The sequence below is a fragment of the Petaurus breviceps genome, unplaced genomic scaffold (assembly GCF_028583685.1).
Source record: "Petaurus breviceps papuanus isolate PSGF00001 unplaced genomic scaffold, PetGlider_PUasm1.0 131, whole genome shotgun sequence".
Classification (NCBI taxonomy): Eukaryota; Metazoa; Chordata; class Mammalia; order Diprotodontia; family Petauridae; genus Petaurus; species Petaurus breviceps.
In genome coordinates, this window is record NW_027185674.1 from 1017857 (window position 1) to 1040851 (window position 22995).

At 39.9% G+C, this 22995-nt stretch overlaps 1 protein-coding gene across 1 annotated transcript in view; it reads left to right on the forward strand.

Annotated features, from left to right (window-relative positions):
• The window catches only part of CFAP53 (cilia and flagella associated protein 53), a 42901-nt gene that overhangs the window by 11411 nt on the left and 8495 nt on the right, over positions 1-22995 (forward strand). Inside the window, exons 4-6 of the mRNA XM_069104866.1 lie at positions 7730-8033; positions 12792-13010; positions 17207-17423. Coding sequence (XP_068960967.1) covers positions 7730-8033; positions 12792-13010; positions 17207-17423 — 740 coding nt within the window. The remainder of the gene's footprint in view (positions 1-7729; positions 8034-12791; positions 13011-17206; positions 17424-22995) is intronic.

The following is a 22995-nucleotide window of genomic DNA, read 5'->3' on the forward strand; positions in this document are numbered from 1 at the left end:
TGATAGACTTGGTTCTTCTTAGCAATGCAAGAATCCAAGACAATTCCAAAGGACTCATGATGGAAAATGCTGTCCACATCCAGAAAAAGAACTATGGAGTCTGAATGCAGAGCGAAGCATATTATTTGCTCTCTCTTTTTTTTTGTTTGTTTTTTCTTTCTCATGGTTTCTCCCATTGGTTCTAATTCTTCTTTACAACATGACTAATGTGAAAATAGGTTCAGTATGAATGTATATGTAGAACATATATCAAATAACATGCCATCTTGGGGTGGAGGGAGGGGAAAGATGGGGAGAAAATTTGGAACTCAAAATTTTATGGAAGTAAATGTTGGAAACTAAAAATAAATTTATTTTTAAAAAATGATTAAGTGCCAACTGTGTGCTAGACACTGGGGATACAAATAAAGGCCCCAAGGGACAGGGGCAGCCATTGCCCTCAAGAGGCTCACAATCTGATAATTAGCAGAGGGAAGGCACCAGGAATTAAAAGGGGTTCAGAAATGCTTGGGAAGGTAGTATTTGAGTTGGTATTTGAAGGAAACCAGGGAAGCCAGTAGGTAGAGATGAGGAGTGAAAGTGTTCCAGGCATGGGAAATAGAGAAAATGCCCAGGACTGAGAGATGGAGGGTCTTGTCTGTGGATTAGCCAGGAGGCCAGTGTCACCTGTTTTGGGGTGTAAAGTGTAAGAAAAATAGGAAAGAGGCTATGTTATGAAGGGCTTTGAATGCCAAACAGAGGATTTTGCATTTGATCCTGGAGTCAACAGGGAATCACTGGAGTTTATTGAATAGAAAGGTGACATGGTAGGACTTTTTAGGTTGTAGGAAACATGGTTTAGGAAAATCACTTTGGTGAGTGAATGAAGGATGGATTGGAATGGGGAGAGACTTGAGGCAGGCCAACCCTCTCCTCCCTACTCCCACCCCAAGCAGGTTATAGCAACAATTGAGGCACAGACTAACTTTGCCTAGTGACAAAGAAAAACAATTAAGAAAAAAACATAGGGGGGCAGCTAGGTGGTACAGTGGATAGAGCACTGACCCTTGAGTCACTAGGACCTGAATTCAAATCCAGTCTCAGACGCTGACTGTGTGACCCTGAGCTAGTCACTTAACCCTGATTGCCAGAAAGGAAGAAAAGAAGGAAGGAGAAAGAAAAAAAGACAAAAGGAAGAAAGAAAGAAAAAACTTGGGATACTAGGTCACAAGGCATAGTCTCCCATTTTTTCATCCATTTCATTACCAAAACTGCTAGAAAGATCAGCTTCATACCCTGCCTCTACTTTCTCATCACTTTATTCAACCCACTACAGTCAAATGTGTTTCCCCACCACTCTATCAAACTGCTCTCTGCTAAGTCACCAGTGACTTCTTCATTTCCAAATCTAAATGTTTGTTAAGTGTTTAATATGTTGAATATGACTTTATTGATTTTTTTTAAATCACAGAAGAACCAGCAACAGGCTGAAATCCACCCAAATTGTGAATTTTGCCTGTCTCCTGTGTGTAGGGGAGACTGATTACTAGAGCCTGAGGTGAAACCTGTAAGCAGGGGTCAGTGTCTCCTGTCAGCTGTTGGGACTTGAAAGAGGATGGGACAGGCCTAGGCCTTAGAGGAACTATATATAATGAGAACAATTCTGTGACTTAGACTTTCAGTGTTGGGAATTGTCTCGTTCCCCACTCCTTACCTCTCATCTGTCCCTCCAGCCAGGGGCTCTTTTTCATTCCACACTGAAAAGAAAAATGAATGCTTTAATATTTATAAGTGGTCTTAAGGGAACTACAAAGATGTGTCAAGTCCATTTCCCTGAAGAACTTACAGAGTAGTAAGAGAGATCAGAAATATACATAAATAAAAATAATTGACCTTTATATTATGTTTCAAGTTTGCAAAGTACTGTATATACACTGTTGTGAGACCAGGCCTAACCAGATTAATCTCCTTGCAGCTTAAATTCAAGATTGGAATGAAATAATACACAGATAGTCTATCTAGCTAACAAACAAAAAGAGGTTTGATTAACTGGCAGAGGAAGGATGGTCAGCAAGGATATGCAGTGAAGACACCATATTGATTCAGCTGAGCACAGTTCACCTGCCTCTTGAGTTGCCCACTGTGGTCTGCTGTTCAAAAGCCAGAGAGAAGGTAGAACTCCTTATGTGTAGTTTTTTAAATTCAACAACTGGGAAGCTTCAGTAATCCTGTCCTTCATTCCTCTGAGTCAGTAAAGTCTCAAGAATGGTTTTAGTACCTTTTAAGGAAAAGAATTAGCCAAGACCACATAACAGGAGACTCTGCCATATACACTACTGTATCATTTGATCTTCCCAACAACCCTATTGGGTAAGCACTACAAGTGCTTACATTTTACAGATGAGGAAACTGAGGCTGAGAGGTTAAATGTTTTGTCACACTGATACTATATTAGGTGAGAGCTGACCCTAGATAATTCTTACTCTAAGCCCACCCTCCAAACATACACAACAGTGCCTCTCATACATACACAATACAAAATAAAATATAATAAGTGCTCAAGGGAAACACCTACATTTTAGGGGGTTGGAAGAGGAAACAATCTGAAGATAGAGAAGCAGTGACCAAAGAATATGAAGAGAGCCAGGAGAGCATGGTGTCGTGAAAATCAAGGGAGGAGAGAGATGGCATCAGAGTGGGGTGAGGGTGGTTAAAAGGGTCAAATGCCGTGGAGGTCAGGAAGGACTTGAATTGGAAAAAAGGTCATCAGGGTATGGGTGACCTTTGAAAGAACAAAACAGTAGAGTGGTAGTGACAAACCTCATTGTAGGGGATTGAGCAGTGAGCAGATCTTGAGGAAGTGGAGGAAGGAAATGCAGACTCCTCTTCCAGGAGTTTGGCAATAAAGAGTTGGATAGAGATGCCCTAAAGGAAAAAAGGATGGGTTTGCGATGGCCTAGCACCATGATAGTCAGCTATCAATCAATAGGTTCAGCTGTAGCCACCTTCTATATTAGCCCTAAACAGAAATAATGAGCTTGAAACTAGTAAGCCTGCCTACGCAAGAGATCTTCTGGAACTCTATCTGACTGAGCACTTTCTATCATTGCTGAGGAATTACTACAAAATGACTCCCACTCCCTCCCTGACCCCTGACCCAGACAGAGACCTGCCTCTGTCTCTAGGAAGTGAACTTCAGCCTTTACCGAAGTCGTGACTGCTGCCCCGGATTAATCTTGTTAGAGCCATGTTTAGTCTGGTTCTAAGACCACTTCGTGTCAATAGCAAAAGCAAGTGATGCTTCCTGGGGATGAGCTAATACCCTTTTAACACCCGGTTATCTTCTTTGTACTTGAAGACATACATAAATACATTCATTCATTGAGGACCATTATTAAGTATCTGTAAATGGTTATTTAATGAGTCTTGTGCTGTCCCGGGTAAATAACAACACATATCCCTGCCCTTTAGACAGGGCAACAAAAATACACACGTGGTACAATTAGGGAACAAATACGTGGTGTGGTGGGTTCGGGGTCAGAGGATCTCGGTCTAAATCCTAGCCCTGGTTTGAATGTTAGGGCTGCCATTGTTGCCTGTGGGATATTGGGCAAGTCATTTCACGCCTGCAGGCCTCAGTTTCCTCATAATTAAATAAGAGGTTTGGACTAGATGACCCCTAAGGTCCCTTCTAAGCTCTAAATTCATGGTCTTGTTACTGGTAGCTTTCATCATACAGTCCTGAGAGCTGAAACGTCCATAGCTCCACCATTGAAGTCCATGAATCTTGAAAAAAAGATTTGGAATATTAGTTTACTGGTGCAATGCCGTGTCAGCATTTGTTGATAACTGAAGCTTGGTTTTGGTCATTTGTATGAGTGAACTCTTTTATGAAGCAGAATTTAATACAGTAGTTCACTGATTACTTTGGTTTTCAGGGACTCTGTGGGACCTATTGCAGAATATCCTATGAAATTTACCTTAGGCTTCTCAGTGGGTAGGGGAAGGGGGAGAATTTGGAACTCAAAAATTTTTTAAAATGTTAAATATTTTTTAAAAGTGCTATAAAAAAGCTACCTTTGATACATTTAGTCAACTAAAACTAAATCTCAGAATAAATTTTAAACAAATGAGAGCCTTTTACTTCTTGAATCTTTTTTTAAACCATGTTTTGCTGCTTTTAAGGTTACTAGACAGGAATTAGATGGTAAGGTCCTTGAAGGCAGGAATCACATGTTATGCTTTTCTGGTACCGCCCCCCCCCCCACACACACAGCACTTACTACTTTACTAGGCACGTAGTAGGTCCTCAACAAATATTTTATTTTCAAAAGCCAACTTGTTAGATCCCATCCATCTAGGCCTGAGGAAAATTTACCCTTTTAAAAAATAATTGTAGTGTTCTACTATCTGCATAAAAAAACTTATTATAGGAAACCATTCTAGTGATAACAACCGATAACAGCTCTAAAGAGAAGGCAGTTATCTAAGCAATTCTGCTAGAGACCTATAAAAATAAATTAATACCAATGAGGCAAATAAATTTATTTTCTATCTTCTAGAAATTACTATATTCAGGCTACAGGATTTAGGATGGTAAAATAAAGAAGTAAAACAACCATCTGGGGGAGCAGATGTTTATAGGTTGCTGTAAAAGCTGTAGGAGGAATAATTTTGATGGAATCTAGCAATTACAGTGTTTTTATATTAAAATATAAACTATTGTACTTTTTTGCATCTAATTCCCCTTTCCCTAGAGGATTCTGTTAACTTTTGATTATTTGGAATTTATGGTACTGTATAATTTCAGTTATCCAGGCCATGGAAGGAAGTGTAATATATGTAGTTCTGTTACATTCCAAATTTCTATAACTCTAAGTCTCCTTTAGAATAAAAGAGATGCTCATTCTTCTTCATTAACAGCATGTAATTGAGTATCCAGGCACTTGTCTAAAAAAAATTCTAGTTATGCATTAAAATTTATGCTTGCCTTTTAAAGGCATTTATGGTCATTTAAAAGGACTGAATGGAACCATACTAAAAAATAGACATGAAAAAGAATGTTGAACATTCTTAAAGTAGACTTGTTGCATGCCACATGATTATTACCTTAGTTGAATGTACAAAATTTCTTATTTGTGTGTGTCTCACCTATGCCTTTATTTGGCCCCATGGCATTGGTACTCAGGAAACTCATACAGAAAAGAGTTTGATGATGATATATACATGGCTACATATATATACATGGCTATATAAACACATGAGATGAACGCAAACTCACCCACTACAAGGAAGTTGTGTTGGGGAGGAAATATGCTCAAAGTCGGAATTCAGGTGGCAAAATTACATACCTTAAGAATGGGCTTTCTCGAGAGGTGATCAGTTCCAGATGCGGGAGAGGGCATTCCTAATCAGACCCAGATTGTTGCAGAAGTTCTTGGGGTCACTTACCGATAGTGGGATTGAATGAGGCTTGGGCAGGGGGAGTTTCTTTATTGGGACCACAAAATGGGGCAGGAGCTAGCAGCTATTTAAGGCAGCAAAAGAGAGGCCTAGCTCAGACCCCAGTAGCTGGTCAAGAGTTTCATTCTCTCTAGGGAAGGAAGACTCGGCTCAGAACCCAAGAAGCCCTCATAGAGAATGGCATGTTATCATCAAATTGACCTGTTGTAACAAAGCTATAAGAATATCTTCTGTTTTTCTGGGGTTGTTCTCTTGTTCCTTATTTCTCAGGCACCTCTGGTATGAGGGTTTGCTGAGCCCTTTTCAGACTCATCTGCCTTTGATATTCACCTGGCACTCAGTTCTCACCTGTGGCTCCACAAAGCTGTAGCTGGCACAGTGGCCACACCCCGACTAAACCATGTCAGCAGATGGGCTAAACTCAGGTTGAAGGTAACCAGTAAACCAGGCCTCAGACCCATTCACCAGTGAGGGGGTGACTCTCCCAAGCATATAAAGACTTCCCCCAGCAGAATGGGCAGATGAGAATAATTTATTCCAATGGCCATGAGGCAGCTAAAGTAGGCACTGTGGAGCACTTAGAAACTTGTTTAGCCATGGAAGACTCCAAGGCCAACCGTTGCATCCAGGGTCATCACCAGTCATTTTAACTTTTGTCTTGCCACAGGACCTCTAGGAGAGAGAGTGAGGCTGATGACTCTGTGCAGCTTTGCCTCACTTAAATCCAATTCATGCACGAGTCAAAAATGGCCCCATGATGTCATTGGTCCTCTTAGAAAATGAAGGACAAGCAATGACAACCATAATCATCCAGTCAAAAGCCGTGAGCTTTATCTGGTCAACAGTGGCAAAGTACAAACCTCTCATCTTTGCCTATTTGCTTTTATGGTCATTAGGACCACATAGCTTAAGTAACTCCATATTGGAGGCCTATCATTATAACTATAACATCAGACTTTATAAGTTTACAGTGGTAACAACCTCATGATATAATGAACGTTTGTTGAAAAATCAGAGGGTGCAACAATGTGACATGGCAACCTACAGTTGACTTCTTGTCTGGTTCTGGGGTGGAAGAAGCCATTACTTATTGGAGATCTCACTGGATTCTTAGATTTTTGCTTGAGTAAGTATGAGGGACCTAATCTTCCTCCATCCCTTGAGTCAGGCATCTTAGCTGTACTTCCTCTTCTGTGCACTTAATTTAGAAAGGCCAAGGTCACCCATTACATTCTGGGCCATCATCAGTCATCATGACCTTTTTCTTGCTATTGAGCTTCAGTGAGTCTGAAGGAGAGAGTGAACTCTGCCTCACTTAAATCCAATTTATTTGTGAGTCAAGATCCTACTCTCTCATTATCATTGGTTTTTTTCTTCCAAGAATGAGAAATCAACAACAACAAGAAGAACAATTTCTATACAAGATTATCCCCTAGTAGAATGTAAAGTTCTTGAGGGAAGGGACCATTTTGTTTTTGTTAATGCTTGCCTTTTAAAGAAGTCCAGTCTTTAAATCCAGACTTTTTTGGTGTTTGTAGCCCCAACGCCTCACCCAGTGCCTTGCACAAAAGAGGGGCTCAATAAATAATTTTTGGGTTGCTATAATTGAATGACAGCATTAAGGGCTTTATTTCTTTGGGGTCAGTGATTTGCTATCTTCTTTAGTGAGCCTTCATCTATTTCTTCAATAACTTTTCCCTCAGAGATCTCCTCTGCTTAAATGCTTCCTTATACAGCTCCCAAATTTAAATCTACAGTTCCCAAATTTAAATCTTCAGCCCCGACCCACTTCCCTGAACATGGATTTTTTTCTGTTTAAGGTTGCTATATGTTGGCATATGTCTTTGCTATATTTAAATATTTACCTGCAACCTATAGATAATTTTATTTATTTATTTATTTATTGGAGGGGGGAAGGTAGGGCAATTGGGGTTAAGTGACTTGCCCATGTTCACATGGCTAGTTTTTTGTGTGTTGAGTGTGAGGCCGGATTTGAGCTCAGGTCCTCCTGACTCCAGGGCTGGTGCTCTATTCACTGTGCCACCTAGCCACCCCTGATAATTTTATTTAATTAATTAATTTTTATTTTTTTTAAAGCAATCAGGGTTAAGTAACTTGCTCAGTTATTTTGTGTGGGTGTTAAGTATCTGAGCCTGGAACCGATCCCAGGTCTCCCTACTCTGGGGCCGGTGTTCTTACTCACTGCGCCACCTGGCTGCCCCACCCCTGATAATTTTATAACTTGGAGTATTGCCCCCTGACGATTTGCTTTTGTCTCACCTGCCAGGGAACAGTGTGACGATCTCCGTAACCATTTGATCAAAACCCATGAAAAGAAAGTGTGCGAAGAACGAGCAGCACAAGTAGCACTTCATGAGGAACTGAGAAAGCAGAACATGATAGAAGACAAACTATTCACTGAGCTTTGGGAACATGACAGATTAGCGAAGGAAAAGAGAGAAGCTGATGAAGCTGCTGAAAGAGCAAAGATACAAGAGCAGACACTCTTATGTCTCAGTGCCCAGATAGCTACTCTTAATGCTCAGAAACAAGAGGCCATGCGTCTAAAGGAAGAAGAAGGCCTATTAGTGGTAAATTTTTTAATATTCTCATTGCACAGATTCTCTTTTTTCTGTACACCCGTGTTGCATGCATTATAATATATCTTGAGTTTTTTTTTTTTAAAGCCCTGCTCCAGAGGCTCATTGTAGTGTGAGGGAAATGCTGTGTTCTCCAAAGTTGGACCAGCAGCCAGCTCTGGCAGAAGTGGCCTGGTTGCATATCTGTTTTCCAATAACCAGCCTAAGTGCAAAGAGGCCCATCCTTCCAATGCTAGTGTTCAGCCACTAGCTGATGAAATTTGGCCACAGTGACCCATGAAAGAGTTTTGTAAAAATATAAAATAATCCTGGCTCCTGCACATCTTTTCTTGGTAATGATAGGGGAGTGAAGGAAAAATGACAGAGATGTTAAGAATTAGTTTTTAGACTGTCAACAAACACTCATATTTGGCACACTAAAAAAGTGTGATCTTTGTTCATTGACCAAAGAGTGGGCTCACTTCAGACTTCAGAAGAATTAAATGTTCATATTGGCATTCTTGTTATAAGAAAGACAAGAAGACAAAGGAGCTGGTGCTGAATGGAAGGACAATGAGCAGATTCTCTGCAAAGAAGCAAATAAAGGAGTCTGCAGAGTTTTAATGTGCCTCCAAAGTAATTTCATCTCACGGGACATGGTAATCTTGTTTTGCAGCATTTATGTTAAGCATAAGCAGACCACCACGTAGGTGATTTTATGTTAAATTTTTTTTTTGGATTGGGGAAGCAGGGCAGTTGGGGTTGTGACTTGTCCAAGGTCACATGGCTAATGAATGTTAAATGTCTGAGGTCGGATTTGAGCTCAGGTCCTCTTGACTCCACGGTTGGTGCTCTATTCACTGTGACACCTAGCCACCCCACACAGGTAATTTTAGTTACATATCAACGTCACCATTAGTTGTAGAAGATGAAATGGAAGATAAATTCTATAAAGGAATCTTGTCTTATACTCCAATCTAAGTCAACATATATCTCAATATTCAATTAATTCAATGTAGGAATGATAGTGAAAATTTCAATTCAAATGTTTTATTTGGCAGCTACAAAATGCCAGTATTTGGAAGCCAAAACTAAAAATGGCACAGTCGTTGCTCTTCAGGAGCTTAAATTCTGCTTGAGAAAGGTTGGAAAGCGAGGTGTGTTAAAAGGGGAAAAATGTCAAAGGCTTTTGCCTTGTTCAGAAGGGTCCTCCTCATCCCCACTAAATACACTGCTTCTAGCAGAAAGTCAAAGATGCTATACTGGGCGAACATTCAAAGTACCAAACAAGGTCATAACAAATGAAATCAACTCTATCGTGATATTTAGGAAATGGCCAGTTCCTTCCAATGTGGTAATTGTCTCTGAGCAAGCTGCCCACATCCAGATCTTTGACTTTAAATTCCCAAATTGGAAGATGGCAAAGAGAAGATACTGTTTGCTATTGCTGAATCTCAAATACAACCTGCTATCCAATCCTTGTTATGGATTTCCCCCACTACCCCTCCCTGCCAAAAATGGAAAATGGACAGAAGTAATGATAATGGCTCTAACCTTCTTTAAGAAATAACCATTGCCAATGAAAAATAGTTGCCACAAGAAAGAGACCTTAAGAGCTCAGGAAGAGTGTGCTCATACAGTGGACACTTGACCTCCTTGCAAGGCAAAGACCTAAGAAAGCCAAGGACAGTATCTGATTGGAGTAAGTTTATTTGTGAGACATCATGAGAGAGAATAATAGAAGATAACAAGCAATATCAATCCCCTCATCCAAAAAAAATTAAAATAAACCAGTGGAAAGCAATTGAGGGAAAAATGGGCCTTCGTAGTACTCCATGTGAGTCTTTCAGAGCAAAGGACCTTAGAGCAGATGGAACTAGAAGGGAGATCATAAATACACATGAAATGTGACCCATCTGCTTTCTTTTCTGTGGCAGTCTCTTCTCATCAGCAACAATAAAGGGACAATTGCACTTGGACAACATGGTCTGATTGATGTATTATGTCAGGACGTGGCAGTGACACTTAGGAGTTCAGAAGAATATTTCCAGGCCTCACTGCATGATGGTAGAAGAAATAAGCAATACGGGTATTAGTTTTCAGAGTCTTCAGGGATCTGTTCCCAAGATATCTCAAAAAAGAGGTTTCAGAAGAATAGAAAAAGTCATAGATGAGGGAGAAGGCATTAGTAACTATTTACCCATATGCCTCATTCTCATTCTATAAAATCTTTATGAAAAGGTCTCATAAACACTTTTAAGATATTTGATGAAAATATAAGCAGACAGGTAGATGTTTCCAGAGGATTTTATATAGCAGAATATACCATCTGTTACACAATTGACTGAGAAGTTTAGAGAATCCCAGTTCTGCTATGGATTTAATTTATTCCATAACCTGGGGCAAGTTAATTCTTCCTTGCCTCCATGCTGGGCTTCAGTTTTCTCACCTGTAATATGAGATAGTTGGACTAGGTAACACTGTGTGTGTATGTATCTGTATATTGCGTGTCTATATTTATATATGTGTGTGTATATGTATGTGTATGTGACACATAAACTATGAGGCACAGAAAAGTTAAGTGATTTTCCCAAGGTCACCCAGTTAGTAGGTGTTTGATGAAGGATTTGAGCCCAAGCCATCCTGATTCCAAGCCCAGTGCCCTATTCAATCCATCAGGATTTCAGAGATGGGAGAAATCACTTCAGCTAGAGAAGTGAGGAAAGGCAGGTAGTCTTTAAGTGAGATTTTTAAAGATGGGTAAAATTATTCCCACATAACAGTTTTCTTTTCTTCTCTAAAAAATGGACCCAGGTTTTATGATGCTCCTCATTTTTCCTAAATAATCATCTAACTCCCACCATAGCTAAAAAAAAAAAGTGCTCGGAAAGTTTTTTCCATTTTGCCCAATGCTTGGGATTTATTTTTTCGTGTCTCCCTCAAGTCATCACTGCCCAGTAGTTAGATGCTGCTTCCCATAAAGACACCTTTTGAACCTGCCAACACCCGTGCCTGTGTTAGACTGGGCAGTCACCTGTCCTATGTCAGTTTACCTAAATTGATACCTGATAATCATACTTACGCTGATTCACACATGAATTAGCAGTCCATCACCTTAACCACTCTGCCACTTTGTACTGCTCATGGTTTGGGGTATTCAATGAGTTCTAGTGCCTCTGGTATAGTGGCTTGCCAAGCCCTTCTTAGGGCTGGCTGATCATCTACATTTGGTGTCTCTCTGACACTCATCTCTCACCTGTGGTTCTAAGAACCTATAGCATGTGCAACAGCCACATCCTGGTAAAACCATCTCAACATACCAACAGACCTCCACCCCACTGGTGAGTTAGGAATACATCTGCCCCAAGCCTCCGAAGAATGGGTGGATGAGAACAGGCTGAAGCGGATGCTTGTGGAACGCTTAGAACTTGCTCCGACATTGAAGACGCCAAGGTCAACCACTGCATCCAGGGCCATCGCTGAGTGGAGGCTGAAGATTTTGTCAACTGCCTCACTTAAATCCACTTCACACACTAGTCAAGACATCACCCCATGAGGCCATTGTTCCTCTTACAAAATGAAGGACAAACAACCACAGTGGTCATAGGAGAAGCATCTTGTGCCTCAGTGTCACTACGATAGACCCACAGCACTCAATGTTTTTCAGTATTCCAGCTAGGCGGGAAAAAAAAGGGAATGTGAATGGGAGTAAAAAAAAAACAGCAAAAGGGAAGGTAAGTTTTTAAAAATATGTTTGGCTTTTAATTTTGTAGTTTTAGTAGGTGTTCATTAAGGCTTATTAATGTATCATGTGGTAATTCAGTGTGGCTTGTCTATTTTAATATGCCTTCTGAATTCAAGTGTAAAGTTTTAAGTATACTTGGTCTTTTTGTTTTCTTCTTTCTGTAGGAAAAAATAAAGTATGTATATACATATATGCATGTATATATGTATATTAAATTATCAAGTATTTCTTTTTCTTCTTTCTCCCTCCACCCACTGAAAAGATGCATACAATATATGTAACATACATATTTGTAATATATGTGACAACTACAGGTGTGTAATGTATAATATATACCAACTGAATATATGTGTGTCTGTATATACACACTAGTGCATATTCAGTTATCAAGTTTTTTTGTCATTCCTCCCTCCATTCACTGAAAAAAGAAATATCTGTAAAATATATATCTATAATAATTACATATATGTATATATTATATATCTATAAATCAGATATATTTGTTGTTCATTCAGTCATGTCTGACTCATATGGAGTTTTCTTGGCAAAGATACTCTCATAGTTTGCCAATTCCTTCTGCAGTGGATTAAAGTAAACAGAGATTAAGTAACTTGCCCAGGGTCACACAGCTAGTGAGTTTCTGAAGTCAAATTTGAACTTGGATCTTCTTGACTCCAGGCCTAGGGCTTTATCCACTGAGCGACAGACCAGCCTCCAACACAAATCGAAGTTAAGTAGTTATATATGTGTGTGTATGTATATGTATATGTGCTTATGTGTGTGCATGTATATACACACATATATTCAATTATCAAGTTTATTTTTTCTCCTTTCCTTCCACCTCCACCCACTGAAAAGAAGAAATGCAGAACCCCAGTATCACATGAGCATGGTCAAACAAAATAAATTCCCATGTTATTTTCTAATTGATTTATCATCCTTTTAAATAGAACAGTTAGCTTTCTTGAGTTGTATGACCCTGCTTGTAGAAGACTGGTCTTGGTTTCATTATTATTTTGTTTTAGGAAAAGAGAATAGCTCAGCTGAAACGAGATAAAGAAAGAGAGAGACTGGAGAAGCAGCAGAAAATGCGTCAGACCAGAGACATTCTGCAGAAAGCGCTCCAAGACAGGAACGAACGTCTCGCTCAGGAAAGGGCCGAGGAGCTTTACTTGGACAACAAGCTTTTAGAAATTGCTCGTCAAGAAACACGAGATGAACATGAAGAACTAAGGCAAAAGAAAGTAAGGAAAGCTTCTGTAGAGCATTCATTTAACTGCATGTTTCTTTATGTTCAGCATCTGAAAAAACTAGAGTTGTGATAGTAGCAAGACTGTAAATGAGCTCCATCCAAGTCATAATTGCTGTGAAGAAGAAGCAGAGTTAGGGGGATATGAGTGCCTCGTCTGGCCACAAATGTGGGTGTGTTTTAATATTTCCCTTAAATTCTAGGGTAAAGACTTAAGTTTCTGATCATTTGGCTGTCTATCACAATCTTGTTTAAATGTAATGATTAATTAAATTATTAGTAGATAATTAATGTGATAATTCACATCGTGACAGCATGCACTACTTGCATTGCTGTTGAAAAATGGATTTTAAAGGTTCAAATAGTTCATGAACAGTATTGACCAATGTAAGCTAGTCCATTATAAGTTAACTAGGATTTTTTTTCTTTTGGCCTGGGTCATTGATTTCTTCAATGCAGGGAACTCTCACTACCAGTGCAGATCAGGCAGGTAGATGACATTAAGAAGTTAAGATCTTATAGTTTAAAAGATCTGAGTTTGAATCCTGCCTCAGACACTTCTTTGGCACATCACTTAAACATTCTCTGCCTCTGTTTTCTCATCTGTAAAATGGTACTATTAACAACACCATCTTACAGGGTTGTGAGGGTTCATTAACTGTTTTGCAAACCTTAAAGTTTTATATAAATGTCAGCTGCTACTACTGTAATTATTAGTTTTAAAAAATTGTCTGGCAAACTGAGAGGTTAAGTGATTTCCCTAGGGTTGCAAAGTCAATGTCAGAGACAGGAAATGAATTCGGATTTTGATTCTAGAGGCCTAGGGTCCGTCCACTAGGCCATATTGTCTCTTAAGAAGGACACGTTCAAGTCCTTCTGAGACACGCACATACACACACCTCTAAAAAGCGTTCACTCATTCTCAAGTAAAATCAAAGCAGATGTTACTGTTATATTCCAGGCAAATCATATTAATGAAAACATATTTCAGCAAAGTTTTAGGAAACTTTCCTTGGATTCTAAAATGAATCCTGATCAAAAGAGAAATTGATTTGCTTATTAGGGGGAATTCATTATTCCAGTGGAGTTGGATACATTTCTATTAAAAAAAATTCAAAACTTTGATCAGAATAAACATAGAGGCTGTACTTCTAATGTACTGAGCTGTATATCACCTCTGCCTAGGACTCCAGAAATTTGGACTGTGCTGTTTACACATGTTAAAATACTGCTATTCTTACACTATATGCACAGGAGAATCTCTGCTAGGAATTGTAGACTTTCATTTCCCATATTTGGTGCATTTTTTTCCAAGACTGTCATCTGCTGTTGATCTGTTCCCCTTTTCTCTGAGAACATAGGAATTTCTTCCATGTCTAGGGATCCAGTGACTTGATCTTCCCTAGTCTGAAAATCCTTTTTTATGGATCTTAACAGTGGGCCACCCAAACTGGCCTGCAATTTGAAACTTACCCATTAGATATTGTTGTTCATTCGTTTTAGTCATGTCTGACTCTTCATGACCCCATCTGAGGTTTTCATGGCAAAGAGACTGTAATAGTTTGCCATTTCCTTCTCCAGCTCATTTGACAGATGAGGAAACTGAGTTTAAACAGGGTTAAGTGACTTTCCCAGGGTTACCCAGCTAGTAAGTGTCTGAGACTAGAATTGAACTCAGGAAGATGAGTCTTCCTTACTCCAGGCCCCACTCTATCCACTGTATCACCTATAACTAATTTATTGTATACTCCATCCTAAAAGTTCCTTGCTTTTGAGGCCTGGGATAACTTAAAACAACCTACTACATGTTTTAAGGAGATTTGAAATTAACCAATAATTTACCCTTAATTAAGGATAGTTACATTAGCAACTTTATACATAAAGCATTAAAAAAAATCAGATCACTGTAATTCATTAAATATATAAATCTGAAACCATGCTAAGAATATACATGTAAAGAACTTGATATGTCCTGCTGATCTTTCACCAGTATATTAAACTTAATCCTATCCTTCATAATATTTTCTTAACCACAGATGTAGGTAGATGGTAAGTCATCCTATAGACCTATTTTGTGATCCATTTTTAACAAAAGAGAATATTAATCTGCTTGATTTATTTGAACCAGTATTCAAAGAATTGCCTTGGAGTAATAAGAATTTCTTGGAAGTTTTCCACAAAAATATAAACTTGAGGCATTTATCACCTCAGATAGGAAAGCAATATTTTTTATCTCATAGGACATATCCTTATATTGAAAGTCAGGAAACCTCTCTTTTTGTCCTGGCTCTTTCCAGTCTTCTGTGTAACCTTGAACTTCTCGTTTGTGAGCAATAGTTTCCTCATCTGTTAAGTGAGGGTGCTAGACTTGATGGTTTCTTTTTTAAAAGTTAATTTAATTTTTTGAAATAATATTTGATTTTTCTCCCGATTACTTTTTTTTTTTTAAAGCAATTGGGGTTAAGTAACTTGCCCAAGGTTACATGGCCAGTTAATCTTGTGTGGGTGTTAAGTATCTGAGGCTGGAACCAATCCCGGGTCTCCTGACTCCGGGGTAAGTGCTCTTACTCACTGAACCACCTGGCCACCCCTCCCGATTACATTTTAAAATAGTTTTAACACGTTTTTCTTTTTAAGTTTTGAGTTCCAACTTCTATCCCTTCCTCTCTCCCTTCTGTCCCTCCTCCTAGAGACCATAAGCAAACTGATATAGATTATACATGTATAATCATGTAAAATATTTCCATATCAGTAATTTTGTACAAGAAAACTTGAACAAAAACAAAAGAAAGAAAGTGAAAAATAGTATGATTCAGTCTATATTCAGATGACATTAATCCTTTCTCTGGAGGCAGGCAGCATTTTTTTTTTTAAAGCAATTGGGGTTAAGTAACTTGCTCAAGGTTACATGGTCATTTATTATTTCTGGGTGTGGTGCTAAGTATCTGAGCCCGGATTTGATCCAGGTCATCCCGACACTGGAGCCGGTGCTCTTACTCGCTGAGCCACCTGGCCGCCCCTAAGCAATTGGGGTTAAGTAACTTGCTCAAGGTTACACGGCCAGGTGTTTCTGGGTGGGTGCTAAGTGTCTGAGCCCGGGATTAGATCTCCGGTCTTCTCAACACTGGAGCCGGTGCTCTTACTTGCTGTGCTACCTGGCCGCCCCGGGCAGGCGGCATTTTTCATCATGACTTCTGTAGGATTGTCTTGAATCACTATATTACTGTATCACTACATATCACTCTATTAGTCATTTGCAGTTCTTCATTGTACGATATTGCTGTTAGTGTTTAATTTAATTTTTTCCAATGAACAAAAATCTATTTTATCTCCCTCTCATTTCTCGCCACCACTGGGAGGGGAAAACAGAGAAAAACAAAACCTTTTAAAAAACCAAATATGCGTAGCTGAGCAAAGTGAATTCTCCCATTGGCCACACTAAAAAAAATGTTTGTCTCATTTTGTACTGAGTCCCATCACCTCTCTGTCAGGAAGTGCATAACATACTTCATCGTCCATCCTCTGTAACCGTAGCTGATCTTGCCTTGGTCACAGCTCTTAAGTTATTTCAAAGTTGTTTGTCTTTACAGTATTGCTGTCTCCTTTTTCTGGATTGGTTTCTAAGATTCCCTCTAACTCTAAGATACTATGAGTTCAGCTGGTTAGGGTTATAGCTTGTTCCCAAGAGAATGTAAGCTGTTTGAGGAGGAGGATTGCCTTAAATTTGTCCTTCTATTTCCAGTGCCTAACATGTGCCCGTCACAGGGCAGCTACTTAATTTGTTAATTTGCTCATTTGTTGCTTGATCGAATGCTAATGAGGTTGTGATTACAGGGTTCATCACCGTATGTCTATGTTACACCCAAAAGCTTTTCCAATGGCCAACCATCTCAGTTGTCAATTACCAAGGAAAACATGTAAAAGAGCAGATAAATTAGCAGCTAAGTCCCTCAAGGTGCTTGCCACCTACAAAGAGGTCAGCACTGCCATGTTCATACATAAAGGCTCTAGAGCGTGATAATAATCTATTTTAGTTAACATTTCTTCTGTCTAAATTAAAGTGAATAAAATCACTAAAGTCACTATAATAAATTATATATTTTTCTCAGTAAATCATGTATATACAAGTTATCTATGGAGAGATGTGTCTCACTTTGAAGGTTTTTTAAGTCCATTGCCTTTTTTATGTAGGAAGAAACTGAGAGGGAAGGAAAGCTCTATCAGGCCTATCTGAATCAGTGTTGGGAAGCTGAGAGACTTCACGAGGATGAGGCAGACAAAATCATCGAAGCTGAGGCAGCAAAAATAAAAGCCAAGAAGGACGCACAGCTGATGCTTGAAAAGGATGCAAGACAACGACTGATGGATGATGTCTTGGCTACCAGACGACTACAAGTTATAGAAAAAAGTAAGAGACTGAATTGGGGTCATTTGGGGACCCAGGCCAATTTTAGTAATTAATCAGTACATGGTTAGTTACGGTGTACTAGCTATCTGTGGTAGGTGCCATGAGGGAAATAAAAATGCACTCATGCATTAGGCTCCCACCTCTGAATAATTCCGTATTCCAGGGGGGAGAAAAGCCATCAAATGCAGATTCTTAGCACTAAATGAAGAGGTTGATGAGGACTTTGAAATGTATTCTGAAGATTACAGAATTCAGGAAATTTCCATGAATATTATACATTACCATAATAATAAGAATGGATGAGGGTGAATCTGAATAGCTTCTCTTTTTTCCCTCCCTATTGATGAACCCTATATATTTATAATAACTCCCAGTTTCATATGATTTGTAGATTTTATAAAGATGTCTTTGTCTAAGTTATTGATGAAAATGTTGATCAGGACAAGGAGAAAATAGAGCTATTATAGGCTGCCTTCCAGATTGATTGATCTGTACTTTTGATTGATTAATTAAAACTTTTGAGGTCCAGAAATTCATTAATCATTCCACCTAACCATTATTATCATCTAGACCATATATCTCCATCTTATCCATTACTATATAATGACAGGCTTTGTCAGATGCTTTGCTGAAATCAGATATATAAAGTGCCTAGTATTCTTCTGATCTACTAGGCAAATAATGCTGTCAAAAAAGGAAATGGGGTTAGTTGGGAATAACTTGTTCAAAGTACTTTTGCAGGCCATTAATTCCTTCTCTGACTTTACTTTCTCCCCTTCCCAATCTCAATCCTATAGTAACCAGTTCATCTCTACATGGTCATCTCTTCCTGAATCTTTTGTCCCCTTATACTGTCTCTGCTCATCCCTTGCCAAACTTCAGTCTGGGTTACTTTTTCTCTCTGCTTCTTCCACTCTGACTTGGGTAGGAGTGTCCTTAATGGAGCTGAAGGAAGTCACACAACCATGCTACCCAGATACATTCTAAAGCCATACTATCTAATTTTAGCTGGATCCTCACTTTATTTCTCCATAATTGATTCCTTGCCTCACATTCCACAGAAGCTATTCCAAACCTTCCTTTCTCTCTTCAAACCTCCCATAGCTTCCACTTTTTTTTTCTCTCTCTACTAAAAACCTCACTTCCTTCCTGAGAAAACTGAGGGATTTTTGCCACAAGCTCTCTCTTCTCCCCTTTCTTCTTATCTCAAAACCCTTTAATATCCTCCCCCTAACCTTCCTTTCTCTAGATTTGACAATTAAGTGACCTTTGAACATGCCAAGGCCAACCACTCTGCATGGATGGGCCCCTGATCCCATCCTCTCCCATCTTTTCCATCTCCCGTCTCTCTGAGAAAGACTTTCTCCATCTCTCTCTGTCTGTCCCTCTATCTTATTTTCAGTTTCTCCCTACACACTTGTTGCTTTCCTATTGCCTTCAAACCATGCCCAAGTCTCCCTCACCCTTATAAAACCTCTGCTATGTAATCTGTCATTCCTTCAAGGTATCACTGCTGTGTCCCCCCTTTTCTCATTCAAACCTCTAGAAAGAGCTATCTATACTCAATTGTCTCTGCATCCTCTGCTCTCACTTCATAACACTTTGCTGTCTGGCCAGTCTCTTGGTTACTAAATCAGATGGTCTTTCTTCCGTTTTCATCCTTCTCAACCTGGCTGCTTTTTCTTTTTTGTGATGCTAGTGACTACCCACTGAGCTTTCATGAGACTCCATTCTTCTTATTTTCCTCCCACCTGTTTTACTGATCCTTCTTAATCTCTTTTGCTGGATCATCATTATTATCTGTAATATTTGCTAAGCACCTAATATGTGCCAAGCAGTGTGTTAAGCACTTTACAAATATTATCTTATTTAATCCTCATGACAACTTTGGGAGTAGCTGCTATTATCATCCCCATTTTACAGTTGAGCAAACAGGTTAATTGACTTGCCCAAGGTCATACACATCCAATAAGTTTGAGACCAGATTTATAGCCTTCCTGACACTAGTTCCTAGCTGCCTTCTCATCCATATCACACCTAAATGTGAAAGTTCCTCAAGAATCTGTCAAGAGCTTCCAGGAGCCAAAATGGTCGAGTAAACTGCCTTGTTGACCTTGAAAAAACCCAGAGAATATTGCCCCAGGAAAAATCATGGAATAGCAGAACCAGCAGCAGGGGTACAACAGTCTTTTAGCTAGGGAGGCTAGGGAGATCGATGGGAAAGGTCCCCCTTGCTATGGCTGAAGGGGTCCAGTGCAGTCCCTCCTGTGACAGGAGGCATCCCAGCAAGCCCCACCTCAGTAGACCAGCAGGAGAGCCTGAGAGCCTGGGGGGTGCAGTCAGCAATATACCTTTGCACAACCAGGGGAATCAGCAGACACCAGCACAGACAAGCATCCACCAGTGACTGAGCCTGCCTGTACTCTAGTGCAACCCTAGGGAATGTGGAGACCTCTAGCACAGATCACCTCTCCCCCATACCTCACACTGCGAACTTCAGTGTAACCCCAGGGAAACTCAGAAAGCCCTCACCTGGCCTCGACACACACCAGCCAGCTCCAGCTCAGCACCAGGTGAACCACAGCATTATATAACCTCTAACTGACAGAACCAGAGGCCACAGCACACAAAGTCAGTGATCGGCCCTCTAGCTCCCAGCACAAGAAGTGTGGAACAGAGCCCCGGGTGCCCCAGAAGCAGAGATCCACTTTAGAAGTCAAGAAATAGGCAATCACAATGGGCAAAAAAGCAAATACCATAGAATCTTACTGTGCAGACATGGAAGATTTCAGAAAAGGACAGCATTGACACTATACACGCATCTGAAACCTGAAAGGGGAGTATGAATTGGTCTCAAGCTCAAAGAGCATTCTTGGAAGGGCTCAAGAGGGATTTTAAAAGCCAAATTAGAGAGGCAGAAGAAAAATTGACCAATTATTTTAAAAATACAGTGGAAAAAATGGAAAAAGGAATCTGTCAAGAGCCTTCTCTGCTCCCCGTACTCTTTCTTTCGGTGACATCACCAGTTCCTGTGGGTTCAAGTGTCATCTTTCTGCAGATGAGTTCCATATGACTATATCCATCCCCAGTCTTTTCCCTGGACTTTAGTTAATTTGTATCACCACCTGCCTATTGGACATTTTAAACAGAACATCCCAGAGACATCTCCAATTCGGCATATACAAAAGAGAAGTTATTATGTTTCCCTTACCACTCTTCAACCTTACCCCTTTTCCAGACTTCCCTCTTTCTGTCAAAACCACCACTGTTCAAATCTCAGCTTAGTCATAACCTCGGTGTTCTTCTGAACTGCCGTTTTTGGGTCTCCCGCATTTCAACCAGCTGTCAAATGTGGTGTCTTCAGTTTCTACAACATCTCTTGCATTTGACCCCTCTTCTCTACTCACACAGTGACCACATTAGCTACTTAATGACCTCTCACCTAGATTATTCCACTCTCTTCTAATTGATCTCCCTGCCTCAAGTCTCTTCCCTCTCTAGCCCATTCTTCATATAATTCTGCTAAAGTGATTTTCCTTAAATGCATCTTGATTATTTCACTCTCCTACTCAGTAAACTGTTACATACTTAAAAATATAAAATCCTATTTATAAAATAAATTTCATATAAAAATGTAAATTCCTGTTTTGTTTTTAAAATCTTTAACAACCGGACCCCAACCTATCTTTCCAGCCCCATTTACATCACTCCCTATACTCCCCTACCAAACTGTTTTTGATCCAGCCAAGTTAGTGTTGTCTCTGTGCCTCACATAAAACACTCCATATCTCATTTCTACTTTTGTAGAAACCACTTCATCTAACCCTTTCATTCTACAGATGAGGAAACTAAGGCCTAAAGGGGTTAAGTGACTCTCACACTGAGGATCAGATCCAAATAGTCTGACTTCTGGATCAGGGATCTCAGGAAAGGAATTCCACCAGGCTGGAAGCATAGTTAGGACAACTCCTTTCCTGATCCCCCAAATGCCAGTTTCCTCCTCAAACTACCTTGCATTTATTTCTGTTTTTTTCACTTTCTATGTATTCTGCATATACTTACATGTTTGCCGAGAGCCTCCCCTGTTGGAAGAGAAACTTCTCAAAAGGATGGATCATTTCACTCTTTTTACTTGTGTCCCCAGCTCTTAGCTTAATTCCTGGAACAGAGGAGATCTGTAGTACATGTCTCTTGATTGTTTGGTGAACCCCTGTCAGGTATTACTTGTTGCTACTTCACTTTCTCAGTGTTTCCCTCCTAAGATCCCTGATCTAAGGAGTTGGAGTTGTTGTTGTGGTCGGGTCATTTTCAATTGTGTCCAACTCTTTGTGACCCCTTTTGGTATTTTCTTGGCAAAGATACTGAAGTGGTTTGCCTTTTCTTTCTCCATTTCATTTTACAGATGAGAAGACTGAGGCAAACAGAGTTAAGTGATTTGCCCAGGATCCTACAGCTAGGAAGTGTCTTGAGGCCAGATTTGAACTCAGGAAGATAAATCTTCCTAATACTAAACCCAGCACTGTATATACTATGGTGCCACCCAGCTGCCCTAGGGGTCATAGTAATGTATTTGAATTAAATCCTCAGTTCTGCCCGTAGATTGCTGTAGGACTGGGCAGGACACTTAACCGAAAGATCCCAAGTGGTCTCTAAAGTCCTTTCTAGTTAAAAACCTCCGACAGTATGATTCCGTAGTCTTACTATCTGAATTCAGGTGTCCCTATTCTGCCTACCACTAGAATCGGAGCTATCTCCCACCTCCCCATTTCTGTTAGCCCCTGTCTCATTCTCAGGAGCCACTACCCAAATGCTGCCCTTTAGCCGACTGAAGCGCTCTGCTTTTCAAAGGCATTCTTCATGGACCAAATAAAAATTCTGTCAGGTATAGAAGGAAAAAATGAACTGGACTTGATAGTATGAGAGATCTTGATTTGAATTCTTGATCTGACACATTTGTTGTGTTAATCTGAGCTGAGTAACCTCTGTGCCTCACTGTCCTTATCTGTGGAATGAGAATAATATTTGTACTACTTATGTCACTCGATGGTCATGAGAAAAGTGCTTTGTAAACCTTCGAGCACGGGTCAGAGCAGACTGATGGAGCCGGACAAGGCCTGGAAGACGGGGGGTCAAACCCAAGCTCCTCTTGCTCCCCGTGTGACCCTGAGCATGCTCCTTACCCTCCTCAGGCTTGTTTCCTCATCGGTACAATGAAGGCATTGGAATAGAAGGACTCTCAGCAATCATGTAATTATAGATTAGTTAATGAGTGAGGCAGGCCATGCTGCTGGAGGGTTGAGAAGAGACGGGACATCTCCTTCCTCTGTGTGGGTGTGGCTTTCTTTTAGCTCTTTCCCCTCTCAGGGGATGAGACTTTCCTTTCCAACCCTGTTCATCAGGAAGGAGTCTTGTGGTTCAAAAATTAAAATAAGCTTGCCCATCTCTGGCTCCAGGCTGCCATTTTTACCTGACCAGTAATCATTTCAAGGAGCTAGATCCCTATTTAATATACCAGGTTTATACAGTGTGATAGTAATGGCAATTAAAGATTCCCCTGTATTGGCTTGGTTTT